This window comes from Gopherus evgoodei, chromosome 6 (genome assembly GCF_007399415.2).
Source record: "Gopherus evgoodei ecotype Sinaloan lineage chromosome 6, rGopEvg1_v1.p, whole genome shotgun sequence".
Taxonomy (NCBI): domain Eukaryota; kingdom Metazoa; phylum Chordata; order Testudines; family Testudinidae; genus Gopherus; species Gopherus evgoodei.
The window spans coordinates 42,686,826-42,700,811 of NC_044327.1; the positions used below are offsets into that span (position 1 = coordinate 42,686,826).

General features: G+C 38.7%; 1 protein-coding gene across 3 annotated transcripts in view; it reads left to right on the plus strand.

Moving 5' to 3' along the window:
- Nucleotides 1-13,986, plus strand: part of SMARCA2 (SWI/SNF related, matrix associated, actin dependent regulator of chromatin, subfamily a, member 2) — a 187,577-nt gene that overhangs the window by 57,754 nt on the left and 115,837 nt on the right. For all 3 annotated transcript variants that reach the window (XM_030566024.1, XM_030566026.1, XM_030566025.1), the window contains exons 10-15: nt 2,010-2,180; nt 7,535-7,588; nt 9,009-9,139; nt 9,340-9,400; nt 11,512-11,612; nt 11,793-11,940. In XM_030566024.1, coding sequence (XP_030421884.1) covers nt 2,010-2,180; nt 7,535-7,588; nt 9,009-9,139; nt 9,340-9,400; nt 11,512-11,612; nt 11,793-11,940 — 666 coding nt within the window. The remainder of the gene's footprint in view (nt 1-2,009; nt 2,181-7,534; nt 7,589-9,008; nt 9,140-9,339; nt 9,401-11,511; nt 11,613-11,792; nt 11,941-13,986) is intronic.

The window sequence follows — 13,986 nt, forward strand, 5'->3', positions numbered from 1 at the left end:
GTGATCTAACTCTATTTAACAGTAGGATTCATTGAGGTCTACCAACAGTAAATATAATCACTGGGAAACTAGTTATTCTCCATTTACAAGCATTTGAGTGACACACTTTTCGTAAGGCACAACACTAGTGAAAGAGCAAGTAAATGTCTAATTTGGGTGCAGATATGAGACAAAGCCTCAATGCTTGTCCAAAATCTGTCACTACCAACTATAAGGGCTGACTAGATTGGTTTTAAATCATTAAATGAAAATACAAGTACATGCAAAGTACACATGAAGGATTTGCAGAGGAAAAGAACAGATCTTTTGTCCCTGAGGCCTTTCTCAAGGTTATATACCAGGGGCAGCCAACCTGAGCCTGAGAAGGAGCTGGAATTTACAAATGTACATTGCCAAAGAGAGACAGCAATATGTCAGCAGCTCCCAAGCAGGTCCCCATACTCCAACCTGCAGTGGCTCCTGCCCGCCGACAGCCCCACCAATCAGTGCCTCCTGCTCCCTCCCCACGCCTTCTGCCTGCCATGATTAGCTGTTACGCGGTGCGCAGAAGGCTCTGATGGGGAGGGGGGAAACAGTGAGGGCATGGCAGGCTCGGGGAAGGGGTGGAGTGGGGGCAGGGCCTGGGGCAGAGCAGGGGTTGAGCTGTGAGCACCCCCTCCAGCACATCAGAAAGTTAGTATCTATAGCTCCAGCCCCGGAGTGAGTGCCTGTGCAAGGAGCTGCATATTAACCTATGAAGAGCTGCATGCAGCTCTGGAGCCACAGGTTGGCCACCCCTGTTATATATCAATCTACATTATAGAGATCCTTTAGACTAGCTGCTCAAACTGTTACCATGTTAATTATCAGAAATAAAACATGTAGATGAAAAAAGGTACTCTTGCTATTTTAAAAACATTTTTACATCCTGAGGTGAATGAGCTGATGTCAGTCCAGGGCTTGTATGTTAGGAGCATGTAGGTCCAAAGTCATTGCTAATAAAAGTGAGGGGCAGCGGCCATCCTGATGTACCCTCAGACATGCCCAGAACACTAATATCCACTGCTCGCCCCTGAGGCCATCTACCTGTGGACTGTGAGTTGTCATCATTGTTTTCAAAGACAAATCACTTGAGGGTCATCTTCAGTCAGATTTGCTGTCAGGGGCACTTCAGGTATTACTACCCCAGTGCTTACCAAATTCACAGTTGAATTCTTGTGAGGACACAGCTGCATGTTGAGCACACTTGGCCTGTGTGTGCACTACAGAGCCTGTGCTGGCATAGCTATACCAGAAAAGCTGCCTAGCAGAGATTGAAGAAGTTCTACTGGGGCAGGAAGACTACCTCCCCAAATGACATTAGCTATGCCAAGAGAGGCCCTCTTCTGTCACCCTAGCTCTTTCCACACTGGGGTTTTTGTCAGCATAGCTGGGTTGCTGGGGGTCAGGCCTGTGCCATGTAGTTATTTAATTCCTTTCTTGAAATGTAGCCCAATTCAGTGGCAAATTTATTTATCTTTTATCCTATATACCAAGAAGTTTATCTTTTAAAAACTAAATCTTTTAAAAAATCTCTTCTCCCCTCAACGACCATGTCTAGGTTAGGAAAATGGTCATATTTGAAAACATGCTAGCAGGAAATCCTCCTCCTAATTCATAATACTTAAAGATTATTATTTATATTGGGTGAGATTTCCAAAACACAAATCAGAATTAGACATCCTGCTCTCATTACCTTTCAATAGGAGTTGTGTTCCTAACTACACTTTGAGCCTTTGAAAATCTTCCCCTTTGCAGTCTTCTGTAAGGCTACGAGTTTCCTAGGGCCTTACCCATTCAGTGTGTCAGAAAGTATACAGTTCTTCCCTTCCTGACCCATTTCTTTTGTTGAAGGTCCTCAGGTTATCCTGCACCTCAAAAATGAGAGTTGAAGACATTTCAAATACACTTCTATAGTTCCAGTGCTAGTGGTGGTTTTTCTTCTCTGTAAGTGTCTAGACCATGAATGTTGTTTTTCTCTGTGTTGGTAGGCTGAAGATGAAGAAGGCTACCGTAAGCTGATTGACCAGAAGAAGGACAGACGTCTGGCATACCTGCTGCAGCAGACCGATGAGTATGTGGCCAACTTGACTAATCTGGTTTGGGAGCACAAGCAAGCACAAGCTGCCAAAGAAAAGAAAAAGAGGAGGAGAAGAAAGAAGGCAAGTAGAGAACTGAGCTACAACTAAAATCTACCCCCTCGATCCCCCTAATGTAACTGTTGGTGGGTAAGACCAGAAGAAACAATGATGATGATCTTGTCTGATCTCCTGCATAGCACAGGCCATAGAACTTCTACAAAATAATTCCTTTTGAAATGGAGCACATTTTAGAAAAACGTTTAGTCTTGATTTAAAAGCTATCAGTGATGGAGAATCCAGCACAACCCATGGTAAATTGTTCCAGTGGTTAATTACTCTCATGATTAAAAGTACACATCTTATTTGCAGTCTGACTTTGTCTAGCTTGGGCTTCGAATCATTGGATCATGTTATACCTTTCTCTGCGAGATTGAAAAGCCCACTATTAAATATTTGTTCCCCATATAGGTGCTTATACCTATAAGTCGCCCCTGAACCTTCTCTGTTAAGCTAAACTCTGCATTGGTCTTATGTATACGAGCTTTCTTGAAATTTTATAAACTACGAAATTGCTAACATTAAATGAGTATACATTTCCAAAAGTCTGGCATAAGAAATCGTATGGTTTATGCTATAGAAATACTGAATTAGCTCTTTAAGTGTCAGTTTACTAATCAACATGAATAATTCCATAGACTGGAAGGGGGACAAGATTAGAAAATTTCACTGGGTTATAAACTTGATTTATTAATAAATATTTAATAGGCAAAAATTAGCCAACCTACTATCAATTAGCAATAAAATGTATGTCTCTTTAATTCTATACATTGGGAAGGTGAGAGAAGGGCTATCTTATGCCAACAGAAATTGGTCCAATAAAAGATATTACCTTACCCACTTTGTCTCTTGTAGTAACATAGGATTTGTCATAGTGAACTACTAGACCATTAGTGTGTCAAATCTGGTGGGTTTAGCAGTGCTTCAGGGAGAGACTGAAAACACCACCATGAAGTGCTTGCTAATTGTGCAGTGTTTCACCTGGAGGCACAAAAAGTGAATATTCCTTCTTGATACCTGCAGCCACTTTGCCCTCTGAACAGTTATCTTGAACCTTCCAATTCTGAACTCAGCTCAGTGCTATACATAGTTGATAGGGCAAGTGGACAGAGCCAGAGAGAGATCATTTTGTTTATGCTCATTTTGTGCAAATAGATAGCCTGGAAATAGTGTTATTTTCTATCTGCATTCTGACCATTTAGTATAAGCCTTTTTAAAATTCACTTTGGATGCTATGAAACATTTCTTTGTTAGTCAGAGAGGGTATGGCTGAGAGTTAAGCAATATTATTTACTTAATAAAATAATTCTGTAAGTGAAGTCATTAAATAATAGTTTGGTATTTTCATGATCCCTCAATTCCTTGAAGGACGGACAAGATGACCTTCTAGATGACTATCTGTAATTCTCATGGTATGAATATGCTTAATATGAGAGAGAAGAAATAATGACTCAGAACTTTATTTGCTTGTTCTGCATAAACAAAGAGTGCACCTGCTAATTTTCCTGGCAATTTAACTTTACAGAATTTGAAATGCTTGCTTAGGTTTCTCCACATACAGTAAGAGCATGCTAAGTATAGTAACGTGCACCAAAATATAAAAACTGGACAATGTTAAGGACGACAGACCTCAAAAGTACCCTTTCCTCCCCTCCATTCCCCTCCAAAAAATGTCAGCTGTGTCTCTTTAAGAATACGTTTGTAAAACAGAAAGGGCCCACAGCCCTCCAGAATGAGGATGCAATATCTTAAAAATAAAAAAATAAAAATCAGATTTCAGAGTACTTGGCCTACAGTCATGGCAAGAGCAGCATTTGATTTTAACATACCTAATTCTCCCCACAGATATCACACAGCATCACTGTACTTGGCTTATACAGTGGTATAAACACAGTGTTTCCTAGTATTTCTGTTGACACTCTTGTGTCATTTGTATCTGTGAATGGACCTATTCCAGTATTTTCTTAGCGTAAGTCTGTGCTCAGATAAGAGCATCTTCTGGTGATGTCAATGCATGCATAAGTCTCTAATCTGAAAAATCGTGTCCTGACAGACCATAAATATCTGATGCAATGTGTTCTGCCCAGCTCAAAACATAAAGGAAAATTAGCAGTAAAATTTTGTGCTTTACCCTGACCATCTTCAGCCTCTTCATGCTAGTGAACTCTGCCATCAAACCATTTTGCTCATCTGCAAAGAAAGAGATGAGTACTAATAAATATGACCATGTTTGTGCTTTGATTTATAACTGTGATTTCATTTGTTACTTAAGTTTGACCCACAGTTACCCAGCAAGTTGACATTGTGCTTCTCAGCCATATCCTTTGGATACCTCTGTTCTTGTATTACCTAATCAATTGAAAATGTGATTAAATCAATTAAAAACATTATTAAGTATTCCATCCTTACATAGGAGCAGGACAAGAGTCCTTTAGGCTTGCTCCCAAGGGTGTACACTGATGAAGTGGATGGTGCAGAAGTGCTTCTTTTCAGCCTCACTATTTATAATTAGGAAATGAAGCCTATTTACCCAAGAGACCAGACTGGTTACAAATAATCCATTTTGTGCTCTTGGGGAAATAGGGTTTGGGATTTTTTTTCTGGCTATAATTCTGCACTTGTCTGGAATAGCTCCTTTTGAACTGCTCTGATCTGTTGAACAAGTGCGGAACTGGACCACTCACTTTCAGTGGAGTTGCTTCTGATAGGAGCTCAAGATTTTTTCAAGTTCTGTAGATAGTTTGTACTGTACAAGCGATAGGGAAACAGACGGAGAAGTTCATGATGTAGTCTTTTGTTTAGGACTGTAGTTGACTTTATCAAATACTCCAAGCACATCTGTGATGTAGACAGAGTATGTCTTCAGTATTAAGTACATGAGTGTCAGTGTTTTGCCCTCTCATATATTTGCATGTACACCGCTTTCCATTTGTATTGTGAAGATGCAGGTAGAGTGGAGCCAGAATAACCAGGAGAGTAGCTAAAATGAGGCATTACTTTATGAAATAGTAAATGGGACATCTGCTCTGTAAGCATATTGGTGTCTGAGATCAGCTGAGATGCACCTCTTTACTTTATAAACAGTCCATATCACTGGCTATCAAGGATGGACATTGTTTCCAAGTCCTTCTCCTAGTCCCACTTCACCCACTGAAGTTCTCAGCCAGAGATATGAAGAAAAAATACTTCAGTTCCATACAATTGTCATTGCCCCTCAAGGCATCCTCTGTTTGTTTGTGGCATAACTGAATAACCAATGTGGAATACCCTCTTTTAGGATCATTGCTTAGGTTCGTAGTTTTAAGAAAAATATTAATATCCTAAGCTTTGTATAAATTATACAAAATCGGTGTTAATCAGCTGGTCTGTTTAAGCAAAAACCATCAGCACTGACACAATTTGTTATCCTACTCACAAATAGGTCTGACAAAATGAAGCTAGCAGCACCGACACTTTACTTTGGTTGCAGCCATTGCTTACCCTCCCTCAAATATTTTAGCATACTTAATAAATATATGTATGCTTGGCAGAATTCAATTTTTTTTATAGTATTGACAGATAACATCAGTGTATTTGTAATAATTTTTTACCAATTTAAGTATTCACAGTTGCACAAAATTATGGGTTTTAAGCACATTTTTCCTATTTTTATTCATTTAAATGTTCCCAGTGTCAGGAAATTATGGGGGCAAAGAGGTCAGAGAATAATGATTTAATGACAGTAGATGTTGAGATTCAAAAACTTAAAGCTTTATAGCTGTTAAAACACAAATTGTCAACATATGTTGAAATATACAAAGTAGATATCCTTATCTAAGTAGATCTACTTATCAAACTCTTAAGAAGTTCTCAAGGAGCTTTCTTCCTTTGCCTATCTGTAAATTGCAGTTATCATCAGTGAAAATACTTTTTTGTCAGTTTTTGTGTGTAGGGTGAAATCGATGTTTAACGACATTTACGAATAAAAAACTCATCCTTCCAAGCCTAAATAAATATATGCAAGATTCTTAGAGAATTGCCCCAATAGTTCATCTATATAAGTTTGCTTTGCTACTTTCACTTAGGGCATTTTATGTAGACATCAACTGATAAAAGTGAATCTGAAGACATTCAGATACCTTGCTGGCAGTCACAGTATGAAAAAACAAACACCTCAAATAGTATAGAAGGATGGAGATCCAAAGGGAAAAAATTGTTTGCAGACTCCAGAAAACAAATCACCACAAAAATAGTTTGTCAGAAAGAGACACACCTCAGCCCCCGTATTTCTGCCTTACTGAGAAGAATAAAGCAATAGCATTATTTTTCTCTATGCAAAGAAGGGAGAAGAAGCTGAAGTGTAAGAAATGCATGTAGGTATGCAGAAAATGCGATTCCCACCAGTGGGTGCATATATATCTCCTTTGTCTACTGTCAGCACACCGACTAGCTGGATTTAGGGGGCAGATTTTCCAGACCTAACATACCTTAAACTAAAGTCAATGGAGTTACCTTGGCTTTACACTGGTGTAAGAGCAGAATTTGCTCCACATGGTATTACCTAGGTATTTCTACTGTTATTTCTTTCTTCCAAGTTCCTACTCCTTTGAAACACCAGAATCTGCTGAACAAACAGGCTCAATTTGGGGAGGGGATGGGCAAACATAGTGTTCAGAAGGACAGATAAATCCTGAATGTCTTTACAATTATAAAAAGAAAAGTTAGCTTTTCTTGTTTTAGCCCACATTGCCATCTAAACACACACATTACTTAAAATAAGGTACTAGCCTGTAAAGAGTGATTGTCAAAATAGCCCATTTTTCCTAACAGGATCTTCTTCCTGTGCATTTTAGGTCAAATCTGCTTTCTGTAGCAACAAAGGTAAAATTATACTCCAGTTAGCAGTGCACAGCTGACAGTGCAACAGGATGGGGAGCTGGATTCTGTTTCTTCTTGCACATCATGAATAGAATTGTTAGCCAAGTTCTAAGTGCAGGGGCAAATCATGCCTTTCACTGACCCTCATGCTGTCCTTTTGCCTTAAGTGGGGTAGCCTAAGACATGATTTGACGTTCAGCATGCTTATTACTGGTGGTGATGCATGGGAAGAGTAGATTCCAGTTTGACTTGGGAGTCAGTTTTTCTATCTGTTAGTCCTATAGTCTTGTTACTGTTAACAGAGTGACTCTGATCTGGAATTATTGAGACATATTTAACAGAAACCACAATACTGTTTCTAGTTACTTTTCAGAGTGAAATAGCTAAGATCCCAGCATGGAAGCTAAAGCTGCTTTAGGAACAAGAAACCAGCAGAACATTTGAAAATTATTTTATAGTTCATACTTGGTTATACTCATCTCAGTTCGAATGTAACATTTTTGTTTGTGTTTTCATTTCAGAAGGCGGAAGAGAATGCAGAGGGAATGGGATCTGATCTTGGTCCTGATGGAGAGGTAAAAATTTTAAAAGCCTTTTTCTCAAAGGAGTGGATCCTACTAAATAAATCACATTATTTATTGCTGGTTGTTAAATATCAAGGAGACAGATCCCAGAACCTTTACTTGCCCAAATAATCACATTGACTTCAAGGGACTAAGTACAATGGAACTATACCTCTACCCCGATATAACACTGTCCTTGGGAGCCAAAAAATCTTACTGCGTTACAGGTGAAACCGCGTTATATTGAACTTGCTTTGATCCGCTGGAGCGCGCAGCCACTCCCCCCAGAGCGCCGCTTTACCGTGTTATATCCTACTTTGTGTTATATCAGGTCATTTTATGTCAGGGTAGAGGTTTTTTTGCATTGGTACGGGTCACAGGATCAGGCTCATGTGTATTTGCAGATATAGTTTATGAATACACATCGACACAATTGATATTTCACAGTATAAGTAAAATGTATTTGGAACTCATACTGTAGAATTATGATGAATATGTCATCCCAGGTTATCTTTATAAAATACAATCTGGTCATTTTAAATGAAATTAACATCAAAATATAAAATTAGCATTTATTTGAGAATTTAACTTATTATAAAGTAATTTGATTTCCTGTATTTTTCCCAAAGTTTGCTATGGCTCCTACTGGCAGTAATAGATTAATCTGTATTCTAGACTTGCGGCCCACTCCATTCAGGTACCTAGAGCAGGGATTTGCAGTGAGATAGGATGCACTGTCGCTATCACTTTCTTCTTAAATTATGCCCTGAAGTGCCTGAAAAGATCCATTTTTGTAACCAGGAGAGAATATATCCATCTTAACTATAGTCCCGTACAAGCCATTTTTTAAAAAGATCTGAAGCCTAGTCTCTGGAGCTTTGTATATATCTCTTAAGTATTCTGAAAATCCCTTTCAGCTTGTGCACATCTGCGTGTAAAAGTGGATTTCTTGAGATCCAAGTCTGTGTAGTACACAGTTTATTTGTCAACTATGGTTGTAAGCAAACATTATATTATCACATCAGTAGGAAATAAACCTACATTGGACAAGCACATCCGTTCCCTTCCTAGTATGGGATAAAATGTGCTGTGTCATGATGGCTCCTTTGTCTGTCAGAAGTAATTGCAAATGAAAACTTCTCCCATCATGTTCTTTGGACACTAAACTCTTCAGAGAGACCAGTAGATACTTCTGGTTCCATAGTCCCTCATTAATTACACTTAATATTGGGATGTGCCTTTGGATGATACTTCTGGAGATATTGTGACCTACTGTTGGCCCAGTTGCTGACCAAGAAACTTTTGCTGTGGTTTTCAGTTTCTTTGTTTTTCTTTTGAAACTTTAACTTTGCAAACTGTTGTTTGCTGTCATTATCTCTATGGGAAAGAAAGTCCAGCTGTCTTATACTGTGACATTGGCTTTCACTTTTAGCCCATTGATGAGAGCAGTCAAATGAGTGACCTTCCAGTCAAAGTGACTCACACTGAAACCGGCAAAGTTCTTCTTGGACCAGAAGCTCCAAAAGCAAGTCAGCTGGATGCTTGGTTAGAAATGAATCCTGGGTAAGTAGCTAAACAAACATAACAGAATTTTTAATAAATACTTTCACTTCTGTTGATACTTATAACAAGAGAAACATTGTTTCATTACCCAACCTTATTTTGTTTAATTTATTTAGCTCTTTATAAAATGATTTGGAAACATATTAAATCTAAGTGGTGTTTTTTTCCTAAACTCCTATCCTTTTGGCTTCCTGGACTAGCTATGAAGTAGCTCCTAGGTCTGACAGTGAGGAGGAGAGTGACTCTGAATATGAGGAAGAGGTATGTATACTTACTTATTTAATGTCTAAGAGCAAATGAGGGGAAAACCTTGTTTTTCTCTCTGGTGAGAAGGGGAGGGTGGGAAATTTCATAAAGGAAAGGAGCAACACATGAAAACAATTGGAGGGACTATAATTTCAACAAGAAAAACTAGCCCTTTGTGCAACATAGGAGGAGAGAGGAGTATGTGTTCCATTTCTGGTTATTTATAATCATGCTTCAGAACAAACAGGAAGATTCCTTTTGATAACAATATTCTGTGACAGGAGATATGGTGACTGTTCTGAATAAACTGATACCTTGTATCTGTCAAATCCATTTTATCTCCATATGCGTAGATTTGTGTTTCTATTAAGAGACATACTTTCTTAATCCTTCTATTATTAAAAAGCCACCAGTTTACAGGGAGGAGGACAGAATAGGCAAATTTACTATTTGTGGTAATCATAATAAGCAAAATTGTATTAAAAGCATTTGGTAGAACACATACACAGATCTGTTTTTTATAGACATATGTAAGCTTTTGGCAAGTTAGCCTGATTTTGTTGTTGTTGTTGTTTTTTTTCTTGGTAATCTTTCAATGAGAGTAGTTGGCTGTGACCTTTCAGGCAACAGACTGTAAAGGGGGGCTGATTAAAGCAATGACATGTCTGTAAATGTTGATTTGTCTACCTTTGTATCACCAGTTCTTGGGTGTCCTCTAGGGGTAAGGAGGCCAATGCGATTTCAGTTACTGCAAATGTGATGATGGTTGCGGGGATAAATTCACCGTAGAGTAGTTTTATTTAGTTAGTTATTTAAATTAAAGACTTAAAAATAAGCCACTTGTGTTTGGAGGGGCAATTCTAAATATTTTCTGTTTAGTTCTGTGGGTTGCAGGCAGTGGTGATATAGTGGAATTTTCACTCACCACTCAGCATGTTAGTTGTTTGAATATTGTTTTCATCCTATTTTAATCTAGAATCAGAAAATATTGGCAGGGTGGTGAATTAAATATTGCAAGATGCTAAGATTATGCTTAGTTGATATTTCTTCAGCCTACATATGTTGCAAATAGAATTGCATTGTGTACGTTTTAAAATAGTGTATGTGTTTTACATTTGATTTAACAATACACACTAAAGGTGTGTCTCCTGCAAAGGCTTGCACACCGGTTTAGTTTTATGTACTATGAGTAGTCCCACTGAAATCACAGTATGTCCAGTTAAGCATGTGTGTAAGACTTTGAAGATTGAGACCTAATAACCTAACTCTATGGGGTGATGAAAATGATAACGCCTGTTGACCTTAGTAGGTGGTAAGGGCTGTCAGCGCCTCTCAATACTGGGCCTTGAGTGTAGTGTAGTGTAGACATAGATGTAGAATTAGATAAGATCTTGTACTCTCTGTGTAGAAAGGGATATGCCTATAATTTCGATACAGTTTTGTGACAAGCAGAAAGAAAGGGAGAAATCATTTTAAAAGTAGTTTGCCTACAGGAAGCATAGGGATATTTGTTTTAACAGTGAGAACTTAAGTTGTTACAAAATAGCATTACTTCAAAGAGAACAGAGATTCTTGGAGAAACCACAAAAAGATCTGAACACCTTTCAGTCCATTTATCATCATCTGCAATATTAATTGGAAAGAAGGTAAATAATAAATAAGGAACAAAAAGTTTATTCTGTTTAAAGACAGTTTTAATAAATCAAACACTAAAACAACTCAGATCTAGTGGATCTTGTCAGTTTGATTGCCTTTTTTGTGTGAATAGAATATATGTTATGAATCTCCAGTATGTTTTGAAGGAGGGTATATATATGATCTAATCAATGAACAGGAAAAGAAGACATACTTCAAATATGATGGAATTAAAATGGGAAAATTTGTTTTCTAAGTGTTTTACAGTTTTACCTTGGTTCACTTACATCACAGCAAGAAGGTTTCAGTTGACAGAAAAGAAGAGATATCAATAACTCTTTCTTGTTAGGATTTCTTTTGTTGTAAAGCAGTGTGCAATGAAAACTGTTGATAAAAACCTGCATGAAGTCTGGCTGATGTTATGATCAAGAAAAATGTTACTTTCCTATTTTTCTGTCCCCTCTCCTGTTTTTCTGTTGTCTCCTCTGTAGGATGATGATGAGGAATCAAGTAGACAAGAAGTGGATGAGAAAATACTCCTGGATCCTAACAGTGAAGAAGTTTCTGAGAAGGATGCTAAGCAGATCATTGAGTGAGTGTACATTAGGATGCCTTCTCTGGGGGTGGGAGGCTGATTTCTCGACCCTATCTTTAACTTTAGCTGCGTACCTATTTTTATTAAGAGCACTTGAATAAGAAGTGATAGTTCAGAGTACTGAACAAATTGATATAGTGTAAATAGCATCATAACTCTGCTTTACCTATCTTCTAGGACAGCCAAACAAGATGTAGATGATGAATACAGTATGCAATATAGTGCTAGAGGGTCTCAGTCCTACTATACAGTTGCTCATGCAATCGCTGAGAGGGTGGAGAAACAGTCTGCTCTTCTTATTAATGGATCACTAAAACATTATCAGGTAAGAAACCTAGTAGGAATTTCCTTCTCAAGTTGTAAAAACCAGTTTATGGCCAGCTATAATCCTGCAGTTAACCCTTGCTTTATACATGGCTTTTGCACTGTTGCATAATGATGGCCAGGTATTTGTATAATATGCTTTTATTGAGTAAAGCATGTTATAATATAATATTTAAAAGTTTATGCACATTAGGAAGGTATGTAGGAATAAATGCTTTAATCTCTAAGTGGATCAGATTTGTGTTGCATTGAATCACAAGGTTTCCATTTGGGTAGAAAACGATGGTTTGGAAAAGAAGGTTGTATTCTGCCTTCCGAATGTAAATGTCACACGTCACCTGTATAATAATATCAGCTCTAAGTGTACCTGTAATTATCATCTTCATTAGAGAACAGTAGTGATCCAGTTTGGGTTTTTCCTTATTGTTTTAGTGACATACTTTTTATAAAATGCCACTCTAATACTTCAGTGCACTAACCAGTTGAATCCAGAAGCCTCTTTATACTGGATGCTGTTGGCTTGGCTGTTGAGAGAAATGTAGGGTGGGACCATGTTTGCATGGTCTGTGGCCACTGACTCCCCGTGGCCTCTGAAAAGTTATTTGTGGCTTGATTTTTTTGTGGCACTGAGCATCTGTTCCCTAGGTAGTTCCCTAGCAGATTTCTGAGAGCTGCAGGTGCTCAGCATTGTTTTCAATCTGACCACTTGGCTCTGTCTCAGTTTTCTTGCCTGAAAAATAGAGAATATTACTTTCTTATCTAAACTGCAAGGATGATGTGAAGATACATATTATTTTAAAAGTGTTCATAGAAGGAAGGCAACCTTAATTCTTACACATCCTAACTTTTCAGTGATCAACTTTGCAACCCAAACGTTCTTTTTTTGTAGTTTTTTTTAAAATGCAAACTAAAACCCCAGAAATTCCAGCATGTCAGATTGGGGCCTAGATCCGTAACACAAACCTCTACCACTTGAGTTAATGGTGTCACTGGCAGCTGTAGCAGGTAGGGTGTTATTCTCTATGTGGACCAGCACAAGTCGGGGATGAGGCACACTTGCCAGTGAGTTTCACAGCTATTTGCTGACAATAGAGGAAGGTGAGACTCAGGAATCCTGGGTTCAATCCCAGGCTCTTGAGGAGAGAGTGTTCCTTAGTGGATATAGAGCCTTCTGCCCCAGTCCTTCTCCCTCCTCTTTTTCCCCTTGTGCTCCTCTCTGTCTCTCTCCCTGAACCACTCTGCTCCTATTTTCCTCTTCCCCTGCCCTCTCTGCATTCCAGTCAGGCTACTTCCTCTTTCTTCATGCTGCCTGTGTGCCATGTATAACACAGGAATGACTCTTCCTGTTCTTCGTTCTGCTGCCACGGCAGCCACCAGCAGCTGGGCAAAGAAATTACAAAGTCCTGCTCAGTCTGTCCAGCTCTTAGGCTCAGTAAAGACTGAGAATTTAGCAATTAAACTCCACTACGTCTCTACTGAGCATGTGTGAACTGTGACTTGTTCCCCCTCCAGAGACTTACAAGTTGGCCAAATGTTGATGAATTCTCATGGGGACAACAAAAGTCACATCCCTACCCCAGGGTGACAGCCCCCTCCCCGTAACCAAATTTCAAGTCCTTGCTCCACCAAATTTCGAGTCTCCTCTCCAGAGTATGGAGAATGGTAGAGCTTCTCAGTGAAGCAATTGTAAGAATTTTTTATTGTGGACAATACAGTATATTTTTCTGTAATCCCTGTCTTGCAAATATTTCAGCCTGAACAGTTCAGATTTGACTAAGTTATAAATAGAATCCTGGGAAATTGTTTATTTTTTATAATCTTTCATTTTATTTTTTGGGAATTTTGTTTGATTTTCTTTTATCCATTTTAGCCATGTGGTGGGGGAGTTAGGTCCAGCCCCTGGGGTAGGAGAGTGAGAGGCCCTGTGGGTTGGTATTGCAAAATGAGCCCTCCTCACACATATCGCAGTGGCAGATCCTGTCCTGCAGGGCTGGGCCTAGCTCCCCATCATAGGCTCCGTCTCTGTGGGTGCTCCAGGGTTAGAACA